General features: G+C 39.4%; 1 protein-coding gene across 8 annotated transcripts in view; it reads left to right on the forward strand.

Moving 5' to 3' along the window:
- Nucleotides 1-17567, forward strand: part of CSMD3 (CUB and Sushi multiple domains 3) — a 675220-nt gene that overhangs the window by 326804 nt on the left and 330849 nt on the right. For 5 of the 8 annotated variants that reach the window (XM_077351631.1, XM_077351632.1, XM_077351635.1 and 2 more), the window contains one exon: nt 3600-3677. The exons of the other annotated variants lie outside the window; for them this stretch is intronic. In XM_077351631.1, the coding sequence (XP_077207746.1) occupies nt 3600-3677 (78 nt within the window). The remainder of the gene's footprint in view (nt 1-3599; nt 3678-17567) is intronic. 8 annotated transcript variants of the gene reach the window in all.

A 17567-nucleotide genomic window follows, 5' to 3' on the forward strand; every position in this document is an offset into this window, starting at 1 on the left:
AACAGGGAGGAAGGGTTAATTATTATAAAGTTTAGAGAGAGAAAACCCATTTCTTAGAAAACTATACTCAATAGTTACAAACACATAGACATATTGGTCCTTATACCAGTTTTTACTTCTTTTATTTACATTTTATCTTACAACATGAAAGGGCTTCAGTGAAGGGAAGAGGGGCAGTGTGTAACTCTATCAATCATCAGTATCTATACTTGAGTTAGTTATTTGGACAGTGAAATTTTAACATTAATTGACTCTCAACTGTATTGAACATTTTGTGCTCCTGGAACTGCATTAGTCTTCATCAGGCTGTTATTTAGGTTTTTTAATGAATTTACAAAGCCATAAAAATGTATAGAGATCTCTCCCTTGTCTGTGAGTCGTCTGATTTTATTTCTTTTGTGAGTGGCATGGTGTCAGATATTTTACTATTAGATGCAATGATTCTGCAGGCTGTTTTAATCACATGATTGAGATAATGCAATGAAGCCAGCCAGTATTTCTTATATTTTATATTATCCCTATATCATCTTGTTACAGATGCTATGTCCAATCTTATATACAGCTTTTATTTTCACGGTGGTGTATTTCCACTTAAGTGTACATTCAACTTCAGCCATAAGCACATATTTAATTTTCTTTGTAAAATCTGTGGGATTTTAAACTGTTTAATTTTCTGTAGATTTCTAACATTATTTTGGTTATTTTTCTTTAATTCATTTTCTTTCTTGCTATTCCTGTCTTCTCTCCTTATTCTGAATTCTTTGCTTCACAGCTGTTTTAAAACAGCTGCAGAATGCCTAATTCCCAGTGTTGAAAGGGAAAAAAAATCTGCTGAAAAATAGAAATGTCACCCTTTTGTCAAATTATAGCACAAACACATATGTTTCAAGAAGAGAGGAGAAACGGTCTAATTAAAAACCAGAGTAGCTGATGTTATACATATATATTTAAGAAAGGAAAATAAAAATTAGCCAATTAAAAGTGTTTAAATATTGGTATAATTATGATGCTTATCACATGATGACAAGAGATATACGTAAAGCTTGTTTTGTTAAAGACTGTAACTAATTTAGAAAAAAAAAAGCACATTAAACATGAACAGACCCTTTGTGGCAGAGACAGTTGTCTCTGTCCTTAAGCAGGATAGTAAACCATGTTGAATTTATTGGGACTTGCATAGGATGGTATTCCTAGAAAACTTGTGATCTGAAACAAAATATGGTCCCCTTCCTCACACCCCAATTCCACACAAGGAATTTGGCCCCAGAACAGCCTCTCATTACTTGTGGGTTTTAGTGTAGCTTCCACTATGACATTGGCAGCAACCTGGAGCTCTCACGTGGCTGGCACAAGTTTTAGGCAGATTTGCTTCAAGATGAAGGAAATTGCAAATTCATGATTTGCCACTTCTTGTCGTGCTTCCAATTGGGGAGCAACCAGGGGCAAGCCTGTGTGGAAGGAGAAATGTGTGACAGTCTCATTAGCATTCTACCCACCCTTGCACCTGCCCTCCCCTCTCCTTTTCTGGATTGAGAATTAAAAAAAAAATTGTGCGGTCTGCATTTGTGTGCCACCACAGAGCCACATGCCCTATGTAAAAATAAAATGTTCTCTTCATTGTGCACTGTAATTTTGAGATTGGGCAGCTGAAACACATTCCTCTTTGTGGTTTCTGGCAGTGGGGTATGAACAAGGAAAGGGTGTATGTGTGATTGAGCAGCCCTCTCCCTACCACCTTGGTGTCCATATTCTTTGTTTTAAAATTTTACTGTGAAACAGTCACTCATTAGGGTCCAGTTATCATGGCCAGCCTATCACAAACATAACAGAACATAAAGAGAGACCATTACGCCAAGAATCCCAAAAAGAGATCTAAGGAGGGAATGTTTTATTGTTCAATGAATCAATGCGGATGTGTAACAACCACTATGCAGGGTTTGGTGGCTTGCAGTGATAGACGAGCCATGAAGCGGGGAGGGGGGGAAGAGGTTTGGGTTGGTTGCACTTGTTACCTCATCGGGCGGCAAAAAAACATGATGAGGCGGTGGGAAAACATAGGAGGGGTCTCCTATTAGGAATCTTGCAAACATGTGGTTTCCAACCACATGTTTGCAAGCAGGAGGTGGCATGAGTTTTAGGCCTCCGTGCAGAATTGGTCCCTTTGTTAGACCGTGGAGGCATTCTTGGTATTGACATAATGTCTAACTAAATTGTCATTTATTTGTTTTACAGTAATTGTAGGCCCTATGTTAAGAGGTTGATCCAATCAAAAAGATGGTTAGTGTGAATCCACAGAGCCACAATTCCCATATACTAGAATCTCTGCATTTATTTACTACTAGCTTCAAAGCCCATTCCTAAGAATGGGCCTTGAAAGGTTCCCCTCCCCTGGCCTCTGGCCAGGCAGCTTAAGGTGGCCTTGGGCCACAGCTCGCAGCCAGATCAAGTGGGGTGGGTGGGGGCTGGGCAGCTCGTTAGCAGCCATATTCCCAACCCAACAAGATGAAAACTTCCCATTCCAAGCTAAGTATAAACCTGTTGACTTTTCTATACGGTGAAGCAGCCACCGTTCCAACATGTCTTCAGACTGCATCTCACATTATCCTTATGCATTATCCTACTTGCTGTATATTTGCAAGGACACTTTGGTGACAAATTGGAACAATGCACAACCAATTTGCTATGCTGTATCAGTGTAACTACATCTGAAACCTGCTAGAAAAGTACTTGTGACTGAATCCATCAAGGTAACATTTTTTTAGAGAAGGGTTTGACTTACTGAACTGATTTCCATACAGATAGGTTACCTGTGCTTTGTCTGTATTCACTCTTACCATATATATTATATATTTTAAAAGGTTACATTTATGTTCACTGCTTTTCTCCCACGTAATTAAATATGGTTGACAGTGAGACAGAGACAGGAGAGAAACCAATATTGCCATGCTTTACTTAATGTTGTCATTGCTTTACCATCGCTTGCTTTGGGATAATCAGGGACCACCTTGTATAGTTTTCTCTTGATCAAAATTGGAGTGTATATAAAACTATACTACAGGTTGGGAAGGGCACTTGTTTGTTTGTTTTTTTTTTTAATGGGGAAAATGTCAGAGAAGAGTTTAAAGTAAAAGAACTGAGATAACCATTAATAAGTGCAATAAACTACCGCTAAATGCCAATAAAGTTTTGGGGAATGCTCTTGCATCCCAAAGCCTTCGTTTTCCAGGTTCCATAATTGCACAATTTAGGGACACACAAGTCAGTTATGGCACATGGAAATTGGCATATTTCAGTCTGTCTTTACATTTTGCATAAGAGGCATTATCTTGTAAAAAGAGGACAAAGGTGATGGATATTCCTTGTTTGTTCCTATAAGGTTTTTTTTTTAAAAAGACAATCCCGTTTAAATATTTGCCTTTTGTGTAAAAGTGCTCTTTTGCAGTATTTTCCTCCCTCTATGGATACACAATATTGTTGGGAATCATTTACTTTTAAATATGTACCTCCATGATTAAAAGAGGGGGAAAAAATGTCAGTTGAAATGAACTCTTGTTAGACTGTATTACCTGATACGTGTTTCTGTTTGTTTTCTTAACTAGTGAAAAAGGCCATAGATTTTAAATCTAGAGGATTTAAATTGTTCCCAGGGAAAGACAACAGCAACAAGTTTTCTATCTGTGAGTGTACTCCTTTTTGTTACTTTTTTCTAGTGAAAGAGTGAAGTTTGTGCTGTCTGTGTTGTTTGTGGATGTTTTCAATATTGTTAACATATATTGGAAAGGTAACCTGTACTGAATATTTCTTCTTCAGCCTGCATGGTTAATATGAAAGTTCCGTTGTACTCTGAAGAGTGACTTTGTACAAAATGGGGGTCATTGGACTGTGTTCTTTGGGGCTTTACTAGTCCAAATAAAAATGTAATGGCTTTACAAATAAATCTTTTCCCTTCTCTTAATAATAGGATTTCATTTGACATTACATTAATCTTTCTTTGATTTGTATGTCCTATTTTTATAAGAAAAAGAATCTTTGCAATGACTGAGCAGAAGTAAGCAAACGTGGGTACCTTGGGACTTACTGCCTAGTTAATATCTAAAGACAAGATGATGGTAGATTTGTGATCAAATCTTTCCAGTGCTTTTGAAATGCTAATAGATTCTCTGAGCAGACTCAGTTTCAATTTGAGCTATATAAAGAGAAAATAGTGCCAAGTTACCTCCTGTTTGGCTCCTTTCACAAACAAGAATTCCTCCTTCCTGCTATGGTTAGCCCTTGTTGGGGGAGAAAGATGAACAAAATATGTGTATTTATCTCCCCCCTGTAGCTAGTAATAATACATGGATAGGTTAATGCCTAAGGATGAAAGGATTAATGTACAATTGAATGACATTGGGAAAGTCATAACTTTCTTAGATTTACTCTCTTTTAGAATGTTAACCTTCCAGAGTTGATTCAAGATCTTTTGCATTAATGCATAGAAATGGCATGCCAGTCAACAGTATATAAACACACATATCACATCTCCATTCCTAAATGCAGCCTGTTCAAGTTACTGGGGAATATTAATATTCAGCTAAACCGAATAGAACTTTTTTGTAGCAGAGGGCAATACAAGAATTAAATTTGGTTCTAGAGAAGGACAAAGAAGTCATGGGAATAGCATATGTCAATGCAGAAGAGATGCAGTTTCCTGGCACCTGGCTGCATTTACCTAGATTTTTTTTAGAAAACAGTTTTCTAACTTACTTAGAGGTAGAGCTAAAACTATAAAACACTGATCCACTCATTCACGGGGACACTAATCAGTCCTAAACAGTTTAGTTTCAACTCAACAAAAGGGCATTTGGCCACCCAGGAATTAAAGCTATATAATACCTTTTATTAAGAGCAATCCAAATAACACAAAGGTTTTTTGAATTCCTTTGAACCATTAATTAGGAATGCATGTATCTTGTTTGGTGTTATTTTGAGAGCCCTCCTAGAAAGGTATTACATGGCCTTGGTTTTAAATGATGCTCTGAACCAACACAGCTGCCTTGTAATCTCTGGGCTCATTGCTTAGGTTAACTCTTCACTTGTGGCAACTTGAATTGACTGAATCATGATAATTAGCAACTTACATTTCTGGAAAGATATTAACACTTTTACTATTGCTTTACTTCATCAGTTGATGAGTATTGGAATCATAGCTCTAATCATCCACATGGAAGAGGTGGCATGTAAATGTTCAGGGTTTGATTATGGCGCACGTCTCAGTGCCACAGATGTCCCTTTTGGGGTGACAAGGCAAGCTAGGATCTAGGAAGGCTAGTCAAATTAGGATCTATTCAATTACTTTTCATACCAGACTTTTCTCATCAGAAAAAGGGCATAATACATTAATTTGATAATTCTCCTACATAATAATTATCTGACCTTACACATTACAGATCCTTGACCTTCAAAAACACAGTCATAGTTCACCAAGCTGAAGGGAATCTGGAGTTTTTTGAAGGCTGGTATTGGTTAGATCTGCTACCAAAAAAACATGGCCAGATGGTTGACAGGTCCCCACTGGCCACTGGGGGTGAATTCAAGGTAGGGCTGCCAGATCCACATTGGGAAATGCCTAGAGATTAGAGGATGGAACCTGAGACAAATAGGGAACTCAGTGGGGTACAATGCTGTAGAATCTACTCTCCAAAGCATTCATTTTTCTCTAGGGAAGGGATCTCTGGAGATGAGCTGTAATTCCTGGGGTTCTCCAGGTTTCACATAGAGGCAGGCATCCCTACCAGACACATTGGTCCTCTGTCATTCCACACTTAACAGGTGACAAGGAAGTGTATGTCTGACGGCTTCACCATATATTCAGATCCCTTATTGACTCCTGAAAGCAGCTTTTTGATTGTCTAAAAATATCCACAAAACATTCCCCTATGATTTTGTGGCCACTTATTTATGCCCGTTCTGATGTTCTTTGTACTGATAGAAAGTGCCATCACTAGTGGAAAGGTCAGTGGGATCAGACCTATTATCTTCACTAGCATTGGTCTGGTGAAGGAAGGAAGGAAGGAAGGAAGGAAGGAAGGAAGGAAGGAAGGAAGGAAGGAAGGAAGGAAGGAAATTTAGTTCCATAGCATGTTGCTATTCTTAGCTAAACACAGGATAGAAAATGGACAGCGAGCCTTATGTTTGAAGTCTGTAAGGGACCAGGAGAAATCAACTTCATTGGCATGATTAACATTCTGTTTAGTGGGCAAAGCTAAGAAGAAAACTAGAAGGGCCTCATTTAAGTGTGTGAGGTCAACAGATACAACTTTTGAAAGGACGGTGCTGTTGGTCAACAGTTACCATTTTGTACAGTCACTTTTCAGAGTGGAACCACTTTCAAAAAATGTAAATATGTTTGATATGCATAAACATGTGTATACTGTGTTTTCTTCTGCACAAAGAAACAAAATTTGTTGAGCCTGTGTGCAACCTGAGCAGATTTTGTTTGTGTCAGTTCTCTGCACCAGCAACAGCTGACTTGGAAGCAATTTTCCAGATCTTGCATGGTGAGATCATGTCCTTAAGAAGCTATACTTCAGTGGAATGTCTGCAGCAGATGCCCTACATGACCAAGCAGGTGCCAATTTGACCAAGAAGGAGGAACAAAGTAGACCACACTGTATTTTTTTCTTAATGTGAACATATGTACTGTCAAATAGCTAATCTCTATTGCCCCAGTATTTTAGGTCTAAGGGAGAGAAGCTCTCCAAGGCCTAAGGTCTTTCTCAGCCCCACTTGGAGATGCAGGGATTGAATCTGGGGCTCCAGATGTGCAAAAGGACAAGTTCTCCCACTAAACTATGACTCTCTTCTTTTATAGCAGTTTTTAATATTGCCACCTCAGTTCGTAAAACAGACTCTGCTAAACAATCCCCTGAGAACTGTTTTAATATTTAAGATGTGTAATAAATTTCTGAACAGGAAAGCCTGCATTGAATTACAAGGGGAAGAGCAGGAGATGAAGGAAGGAGAAATTATTTCCCTTTCCTATCTTATTTCTTTCCTCTCTGGGCACGTGGAACAGGATGTGACAAGTCGATGCATTGATTTTCCACCCCGTGCTTCTAGATGACCAAAAAGTCAGCTGAAATATTTCAAACATAAAACAGAACAAAATATATTGCCTCCTCTTTCTGTTTTGGAAATCAGTGAATGAACATAGATCAGTAAATGAACATAGATTTTGTTTTTTGCAATGCTATAGCTAAAGTCATTTTATTCATAGTTTAACGTTTCCATTTGTTGATGCCATTGCTACTAACATCCAACCCTGGTACTACTAAATTTGATGATGTCATCTACTGCTATTGTTACTTTTAATTGTAGATACTTATTTAGTCCACTAGGCACTGGGTGATCTGGCCCAAATAACTTGGTTGTTAAGCCATCTAGAACAGGGGTAGTCAACATGTGGTCCTCCAGATGTTCACGGACTACAATTCCCATGAGCTCCCTCCAGCGTTTGCTGGCAGGGGCTCATGGGAATTGTAGTCTGTGAACATCTGGAGGACCACAGGTTGACTACCTCTGATCTAGAATACAGGCACCCATCTAGGATAATTAATAGGAAGTTAGCAATACACACAGGGTGGCTTTTTATTTATTTCTATGTATAGTCCATTTTTGTCAGAGGGACTCAAGGCAGATTAGAAGGACAATAAAACTATTCAGTCAGGTTATTGCAAGATATGGTAACACTGAAATACAAAATATCTGTTTCTCCCTTTGGTCAAATCTGTGGATACTTAAATCCAGAGAATGGAGCTGCGTACAGACAAGGCAGATCTTTCTACAGACAAAAACAGTTGGTTCAGATTTGCAGAAAATAATAAAACAAAACAAAACAAAATATTGTGGTGCTAAATAATAAAGGCAGCACCTGGAGCTTTGCAAAAGGAATGCCCTCAGTTCCCTTTTCTAGGCAATAACAGTTTTGTCAGCCTTGCAGACTTGGTTTCTATCCATAAAAGATGAAAGGTACAGGGGTCCTTCCAGGGCTGTTTTGGCCTTTGGGGGAGGACTTATCAAAGCTAAGCCTGGCAACAACTACCAGGCAACCTGCTGCCATGTGACTTACTTGTTTGACCCAGGACATCCAGTATTGGGTAGTAGCAAGAGGCTCTTGGAGACCCACATTCAAATTCCCACTCTGCCTTGGTGCTTACTATAGATGAGCTTGGATCAATTACACTTTCTCATCCTAACTTATCTCATAGGATTGTTGCAATTATAAAAAATGGCGGAGAGGCAAATGATGTAAGCTGTGAAGATAAGTGGGAAATAAATGAAACAAATGCATAATAAATATAGCTGAAGGTAAGGGAAAGATAAAAGACAGCATGGTTGATGGCTAAGAAGGAGAGAAGGAAGCAGGAAAAGTGAGGATGAGGAGGCTGACTGGAGGAGTAAAAGCACTGGAGAGGGGTGAATACACAGGAAATTGAAGCTGTCCTTTGGAAGTCCTGTGAGGGCCATGCCTGGTAACTGGGTCACTTCTGCTTCTCACCACTAGGGCTTAGTAGAGGCTGCCATGGTGAGGGAAGGAGAGAAAACTGAAGACAGGGCAAATAGAGGCAGGTTGGCTGGGAGTTGGGAGGGAGAGGAAAGAATGAAGATACATGGAGTAGCTATGGGGTTTTCAGGAAATGGAAAAAGAAAATAGTGGAGGAAATCCTTGCAGATTGTGTGTTTGTTTTAATCTAACATCCAAGGTATTGATATGTGTGGGACACATCCAAGGGCAAGCACATTTCTATGGAAGTCTAACAAATCTTCTATACAACATTTATCTCACTTGCAGTTTATGGAAAGGTTCGATTGATTTTCTTTTTGTTGCTCAGAAATCATTCCTAAGCCGATTCCAGCAAAGGTATTGGTCCAAAGTAGAAACCTAAGTACTTTCAGAGTCTTTAACTAGGAATAGGTTCTGCAGGAACAACAGTTTTGTTTTCCGAATATTATCTCATTTGTTTATGCAGGATAAGATTTTGAATTGAAATAGATTGATTTCCACGTTACTTTTGGCTTTATGACTCCTGGGTTACTGTTTTCATGGTGTCCTGTATCTGGGGTGTTCCACTGGCATGGGACATCTGTATCACAGTGACCTTTCTGGGGCACACCTGTGGGAAATTCCTTAATCCCATCTGGCTGGAAATGATCTCATGTATTTCCAACTTTTTCTGCTTCTCTGTCTGATTTTTGAGAGGACATGCGGTGAAGAGTTCAATAAGGATGTTTACTTCTATGCCTGCAGTTAATTCTGCAAATTCTTCCGCAGCACCTTACTTAATTCCAGAGATGTTCCCCTGCCTTTTCACTCACAGCTGGACTAGCAAGCTTCAAAAGGCTCGTGCTTTTCCCTTACTGAGTGCACAAAGCCTGTATTTCAAACCCATCAATTATTTTATCTAGATTCCTGCAGCCGCTATTGACAGGATGTCCTGCCATTGGCTTCTAGACCCTTTTAAACTCCTTGCAGTTTCAATCCAGTAAGGGTTCACATCTCTTTATATCTGATGGGTGTTGACTCAGTGGATGGGTGGGGGCCAGGATCTCAGATAGTAAGTATTGGGAAACACTGGCCATGATTTCCCATAGGCTATGATTACTATCTGGGCTGGGAGAAAGAGAAGGAGGCAGGGGTTGCTTCTGACTGCAGAGACACCCGGAAGGTGGTTACCAGCAGGCATCTGAATGGCTGGCCACTCTTGTCAGCAGGTGGGCCAGTCTTCTACATGGGGCAGCTTGAGTTGGACTCTGATGCAAGGAGCTACATCAGAGCCTGGCAGCAGATTTAAAACAGCACCGCTGTGAACAGCAGAGTGCTTCTTTTCTTGGTTTTTTTCTCAGCTATCCTACCTTCCCTCTCTACCTTTCAGGGTTTTTTGTTTTGTTTTTCTGCAGTTTTAAAAGTTTTATCTTGTCACAGCTTGGGTGATTTGGGCATTGGTGTGGATTCTTTGGAGAGAGACGGGCCTGCGGGCCTACTTCCCCTGTTTGGGGATTTAGAGGGCTGAGCCATGATGCAGCAGGTGGTGGCAAGGGGAACCAGGTGGCAAGGGGAATCACTCAGTGAGACCTTCCCATGTGGAAACCACAATTCTTGCCACTTTGGTTTCACTACCCAGTAGGGAGGCAGGGGAGTTGGGTCTCATCAGGGGGCAGGTGGGTCACCCGATTCCAAGAGCTGTCGCCATGCTGTGCCAATGCTCCTTGATCTGTAATCAATAAAGCTGCGGACAGTATCCTTCCACAAAATTGTTGTTGTGTTTTTTCTCCTCTTCATGTTGTTGTTGTTATGTGCGAAGTCGTGTCCGACCCATCGCGACCCCATGGACAATGATCCTCCAGGCCTTCCTGTCCTCTACCATTCCCCGGAGTCCATTTAAGTTTGCAAGTCCATTTAAGTTTGCAAACTTATGAAGTTTCCTCTTCAAAGCCTGTCCCTATTAGGCCCTGGGACCACAGCTATTTCTTAGAGACCCTGCAGAACTACTGCAATCAGAGGAAATAATAATGAAAACATTACCAATGGCATGATTCCATTTAAGTCAGCCTTGTATTTTTTTTTAAGGCTCCAGGGAGCTCAAGTCTGCTTTGGAGCTACTCTATAAGCAACTGCAAGTGTGTTCAATTTTGCACACCTTTTGCACACGTACAGACTTCATTATATTTGATTTTGATCTTGGCTTTTTTCTCCAGCCTGCTGGCAGCCTACCACCCTGCCTTTTTGTGCATGTCTGCAGGTCTGTTGAACAAAGAGAAGATAGCCATGAGATTATAATTCATTCCTGCTGAGGATCAATAGTCATTGAGAAATTTTAAAATCCTTTTGTCAAAGGCCTTGTTCACAAAGAATACTGATATATCTGTCTTCGATACTGACGGAAATCTCACAACAACATGACTAAATTCTAAAGCAGATTAAAATTATGCCATTGCTAAATTGTATATGGGAATCACTGTAGTCTTTTGAACAGTGTTCATTCAGGCATAAGAAGTGTTCACACACACCCTACGCACACACACACACCCTACACACACAACAGTATTTTTCAGGTCTGGATATATTGAACTTGAAAAAAATATCAGTATTTCTTGATATTTCTGAATATCAGTATGGTATTCAGATTAGGTAAATATTTGAGAATGCTGGGTTTTTCTAGTTCCATTATACCTTATGGGAATCATTACTGTCAATAGTACCCATAGGATATAATGGAGAATTGATTTTGGGGTAACTGGGGCTCTGGGATTCTGTTTTTGGGGTAGAGACACCAAATTTGCAGCATAGCTGATGGTGCCTTTCCCACTCCCCCCGTTTGAAAAAGATTGGACCAAAGTGGTCCAATTCTGTGGGAATCTAAAACGATGCCTTCATCTTCCATTGTTCCCCACTTTCCATTGAAAGTGAGGGAAAGCATTTAAAGGGAATGCAGTCCCTTTAAAAATTAAATGCTTTTTGCAAACCAAAGCATGAGTGAACTCCAGATTGTTTAAAGGTGTTGCAGTCTCTTTAAAAACCTTCCCCAGGCTATGAGTTTACCTGGATGTTGTTTAAAGAGACTGCAGCCCCTTTAAATACCCTTCAAATTCAGCTACTTGGTGGTCCCATAAAAACAGAATATTTTAAAGTTTTTTTAGGCTTGGCCATTTTGGGTAGCTAAAAAAATCAAAATCTATCCAGCTGACCTAATACCTCCCAGAATACTGATAAGGTATTTTTTCATGTATTTTTTGGTTCAGATTACCTGAATATTTAAGCTAGTTCTGTTTATCAAGCAAGTAGAGGGTTTTTTTTTTAAGTCATTGTAAATTGTATTGCATTACTGTTTTTCAAAGTCTCATTTTAGGAATAAAAGATTAAAAACAATCAGACAGGATGATCCTTGATCTTGAAAATAAACGGCTGCCATTTCATCAAATTGTCACGAAATGGAGTACATTTGCAGATGTATACAGATTAATAATTAAAAGTAGATGTGTTGGAAAGACCTTATTATCAAGACGTCAGAAAATCACTTTCTCTCCCTTTGTTTTTGGATGTTCTCTCTTTAACTATTTTATTTATTTTCTTGTATGAGTCAAGAATGGAGCACATTAATAATAGAATAACTTTATAAAGAGTTTTACTGACTCAAGGCGCTTTTTTTGAAAGCTATAGGGGTGATGAGGTCCAGCTATATCATTTATATGGGTAGATCCTTGTTGCAACAATGACAGATAGATGGTGAAATAAAGGTTGAGACTTGCTAATGGACAAATGTAATCTTGCCAGACCGTTTCAGTGGAAGTGGGAGTCTCTGCTGCCAGGCCCTGCTTTCCTATCACTTATCAATTGCCTGGTTGAAAAAAAACTTACCCTGAAAAAGAGGAAACAAATGTATTTATCCTAGAAATCAACTGTAATTCCAGGAAATCTCCTGCAAGGCAGCAACCTTACTGTACTGTTTATTTTATTGCATTTTTAACCTTTGTACCTTTTTTCACAGTATACACACATATATGTTGTTTCAGGTTTTTTTTTTGTTATATTAAAGTATAATACTTGATCCAAATTTCTATATGCACACAGGGAGAACTGTATGATACAAGAGAATTTCAGAAATCCCTGGAAGACATTATTGTGCTTAGCAAACAAGGAGACTTAAAAGTGAATTGGCGATGTAGCCAATGTGTGTTATACAGTGTGGACATAATCCAACCAAAGTGTAACTCCTTGATTTCAATGGGAAACACACACTTCATTTACCCCTAAAGGAAGTAAATGGATTTGAACATTGTTCTTAAATCTATAACTGAAGCTGGATTATGACCCATATAAAATATCACAGCTGTTTTACATTAGTAGAAGATAGTCTAAATCAAATTCATTTATTTGTTTATTTAGATTTTTATACCACCCTTCCATTGGCTCTGGTCAGTTTACATCGAATGTCATGGTAATTACATAGAACATTGTAACAATATAACAAATATAAAAATCATAACATAACATTTCAACCAGAATAATATTTTAATAGGAACAGTAACATTGATAAGACCTTGGGTAGGTTGGCTTGTTCAGTCATGGAAGGGGTGTCTGTGGGGGGAAACCAGTAGCTGTTTTGGGGTCAGTCGGCCTCAAGCAAATGCCTGGTGGAGGAGTTCCCTTTTGCAGGTACTGAGAAATTGTGAGAGATTTGGAAGGGCCCTGATCTCTTCAGGGAGCTCATTCCACCAGGTGGGGGCCAGGACCGAGAAGGCTCTGGCGCTTGTTGAGGTCTGACATGTTCCTCTGGAATTTAAAATTCCAAAGAATTCAATATTCTTTCCCATCTTTGTTATTTTCTCATACTATTTTTTGTTTTATTTTGTGTATACATGTGTGTTTGGATTCCATATTTTTTTCCAGTAAATAATATTTATCAATATTTATTTGGTCCAACTAAATTTTTAAAAGAATCTCATACTGAAAATACAGTGAGATTTACTGAGAAGATAATACACTCTATACTTTAATACTGATATAATTGGAAATGTTCTTCATTGTCAAGGACAGGGAGTACCCTGCCACAGGGAATGGCCATTGAAACAAACAATAGGCTATTGTTTCTTTCAACAACTTAATTTTCCTGCAAATGACTCCTCTCAATCTTCAGTGGTGTGACTTTCTGCCAGAAAGGATTTAATTTCTTCAGCAGCCTTACAGATAGATCCAGAAAGATGCAGGGAAGAAAGCTACATTTGTATCATGCTCAGCAATCCCATGCATTTTGGGTAAGGACCAAGAGCAGCTATCAGTCCAACTGGCAGCCTATGTGATAGAGAAGGCTGCCAACAGTATAGTCAAAAATACACTTGAAATGTTTGTTTCAAATTGTGCATAAATCAGCAAGACAAATGGATGGGATGGTCAGCTTAAGAGAAATAGACATCATGACCATCATGGATGTAATTTTTAGCACATTATTTGTGATTATCCACTTGATCATGATCCATTTAGAATTAGATCACCACCGTGGTACATAAACTGCTCAACTTGAACTATACCAGTCCAGATTGTAAGCTGGAATCAAATTTTGAAAGACTGTTTTCACTTAAGAAAGTTGCTCCTCCACGTACTAAGCTAGAACAGTCAATTTGGAATGTTCAGCAGATTTTTTTGTACAGACATCCAGTTCTTAAGTAACTCAATGGCTTGTAGTGATCTAATCACATGAGACTATTGGAAGTGTGCCTTGCTTCAACATCTTTGTGCACAACTAATATACATGTTTTTGAGGTGAAAGAGGCTTGGCTGTGCTCAAGCTCAATGAAGCCCTTTTTTATAACCCCCTCCCCATTCCCATGTGATGGGGATTGTATATGTTATTGCATTTAGATTACAAGGCATGGGGAGAATTAATTTAAGAACATAACAGTTATTGGAATAAAAATGAACTGATTGTCACCCGAGAAAGTGTAGTATCCTGCTTCCTGGTTTGGTTGTGTGTTGTTGTGCAGATGTTGACATTTGTCAGGTTACAGGCACACCTTACGTTTCCCCTGAATAGATATATTCCATTGGACATATCTAGAAATTATGGATTAAGCCATGAACAGTTCTGGGATGGCATGGGGCTATGAGACCCCATACCCCAAATTCCCTTTTTCTTGGTGAGGATTCTTAGGAGTCCCTCAGTTAAGCAAAAGGAGGAGTGGAAGTTGTATTCACCCAACTCTCTCACCACTGCCAGGAGTTTCCCATACAGAGCAAGGTACAGACCTTACTCTTCCTCCTCAACTCTCTCCAGGTCTGTCCTTAAAAGGCCTTCCTGGAGAGGGGGCATCCCCAGACATTTCTAATCCCCTCTTTTAGAAGGCAGGATCCTTCCTGATCAGCAGGGCTTTGGACCAATGAAGTGGCAGGCTGGACTTCTCCCTCCCCAGCCCTGCCTCCCAGGGAACTATCAAATGTTAGTAATTCAGGCCTGGCTGAGTCTGCTTAAGGGCCTTGTTCTTGCTTCTCCCTCCTCCCAGTACATTGCAAGCTGATAGCCTGGTGGTTTGTTCACTAGCTGCAGAGCCAAGCCCCTTCTTCCTCTCCCCTCCTCCCACCTTGTCCTACCTTCAAGGAGGTTGCTGACATTTCCCACCTGTTGGAAGGCCAGCCCTCAAGTCATGTTGCTCCTATGCAGAAAGGGCTGATGGATGCTATCTCCATTGCAGTAAGTGTTGTTTGGGAGTAGAAGCTGTTCTTGAACACATCAAACTCCAATGTTTGTAATTTTACATGATAATTTAGTAGTTGTACTCTTCCACATATGTGTCTGTGTGTGTCTGTGTGTTCTGATGGAATGATATTAAATTCTTAAAAAAAAACTACAAGGAAAATCTTCACTCCACTACAAAATAGTATGCAATGAATTTACCATTTTACTTGTCAGTTTATTTCTAATAATAGCAAAACAACAACACTAATAGAGCATTAAAGATATTTTGTATCTCAAGCCCTCCCTCCTTTTGTAAGATGCCAAGTTATATTTATTAGTTTATGAAATTAACCTCCAAATGGAAGATAGATGACCTTCATTAATCCTCAAAATAAAGAGTCTGGGAGTGTGTTCATAGCTCAAAAACAAAGAAATTCATCGATTCATGTTAAACTACTAAAGATCAATCTCCTGTTATCTCTCAGCGTCACTTTCTCTTTGGGTTCTTTAGAAGAATAAATAGTGACTTTCTGTGACTTTTATGTAGGTCACCTGGTGCTAAATGCCTTCTTTTGAATAGGAAACTGTTCTCTAGGGTAGCTTCATTTTTTTTCTCCCCTTGGCAGTAAGCTTTAAATTTCCCAACCTTGAGACCGTCATTATTAAGGTACATATGGTGATCCACCAGAGACTTGATTATGTTCCTAGTTTTGCTACCTGTTGGCAACTGTATAATCAGGATAGTTATCAAATTCTTGGCAGGCTATAGTACATGGTTGGCAGGCTGCATTGAGCTGGGTGGATCAGACATCATGCAGCGTTATGTTTGTCATGCTTGTTTATATGGAGACCATCCAGTTTTTAGAACTGAAGACAAACTAAAGAATCAAAAGGAGATGGCCAGGATTCAAGAGAAGGAAACAAAGCTGGAGACTGGAACTGAAAATGAAGCAATGGTGCTTTTAATGGGGAAGTCAAGTCTTCTGGCAGGTCCACAGCTGGAGGTTTAGATTTGGCACCAAAAGCCAAGTCAAATGTTTCTAATATACTTTTCACCTACAGTGCACAAATAGCAATTATCATACTCCTTAATCTTTTAATCTGAATTAAGTGCATCAACCATGAAAGGTACAGACTTGTCATTTCCCCCCCTTTTCCATGTGTGTGATCTATTTTGATGGGAATTTGAATTAAGAGTCAGTTATTATTTGAGGCCATGAAGAATGGACCTCTCTCATGTATCCAGCAGTATATTCCTATTTAGACCTTAAATTGGATTCCCAGTAGATTCCCAGATAAAGTTTCTGTACAGCAGGCAGCCATGTTACTTTGCTGCTGCTGTTTGGGTTATATAATCCCAAATTTCCTCGATAGTGTGGTCACAAGAAAGATCAGCTGAAATTTTAAAGGGGTCTTTGGGTGGGAACACTGGGAATGGAGCTTGAATTGCCCACAAGCAAAGTAAGTGAATCAACTACAGTCCATCCAGCAGGACAATTTTGAGGGGACATTTCATTGAACTGTAGCCATTAATTTCTGTCATGCCCTTTCCCTCCCAGCAGACCTTTTCACAGCAAAAGAGGTGAGAGTAGCCTCCTCCTTAGAGGTTTTGTGGGTATAGCATCCCCATACACAAACAGATCAGACTAGCCTGAATTCGTCAGATCTGTGAATTTAGTCGTTTTGGCCCCAGTTGGATGGGAGTCCACAAAGGAAAACGGGGGTTGCAATATGGAGGAAGGCAATAATATACCGCCTCTGCTCATCTCTTGCCTTGAATCCTCTATGGATAGGGACACCATGAGTCAGCTGCAACTTGATGGCATATTCTTCAAGGTGAGGCTACAGCTCTATCAAAAGGTAGATCTGGAATATGTGAGTGATAAGAAACAGGAGTTCACAAAGACAAAAGTAATATTTTACTGGCTAGATAAATGGAAATGTCCACGTTCTAAACCTAGGTAGACTTGTATTAGGTATGGCCAGTCCAGGGACTTCATACTGCCTGTCAGACATTGGATGAACCATACCTGAAAAGTACTATCATGTCTAAGTACACACAGTCCCAAAGGGTCAAATTCAAGTCTCAGAGACTCTGATAAGGAACATGGTTCAGAAATTATGTTAATGAAGTATACTTTAATGCAAATAAAAAGGAGATGTACACATATAGTATGTGTTCTTTACCATGTGTTTGAAGTTCTGCCATTCTACACTGCATATAGAGAAACTCATAAGTATGGGGGACTTGTACTTCTGGACAGCTTGATCACATCTAGTCTGGTTTTAGATGACTGCCTATTTGACCTCTTGTTTTGTTGAAACTTTCCTTGAATTTAATTCCATAACATGATATTC

Source organism: Paroedura picta, chromosome 9 (assembly GCF_049243985.1).
Source record: "Paroedura picta isolate Pp20150507F chromosome 9, Ppicta_v3.0, whole genome shotgun sequence".
In the NCBI taxonomy this organism is placed as follows: domain Eukaryota; kingdom Metazoa; phylum Chordata; class Lepidosauria; order Squamata; family Gekkonidae; genus Paroedura; species Paroedura picta.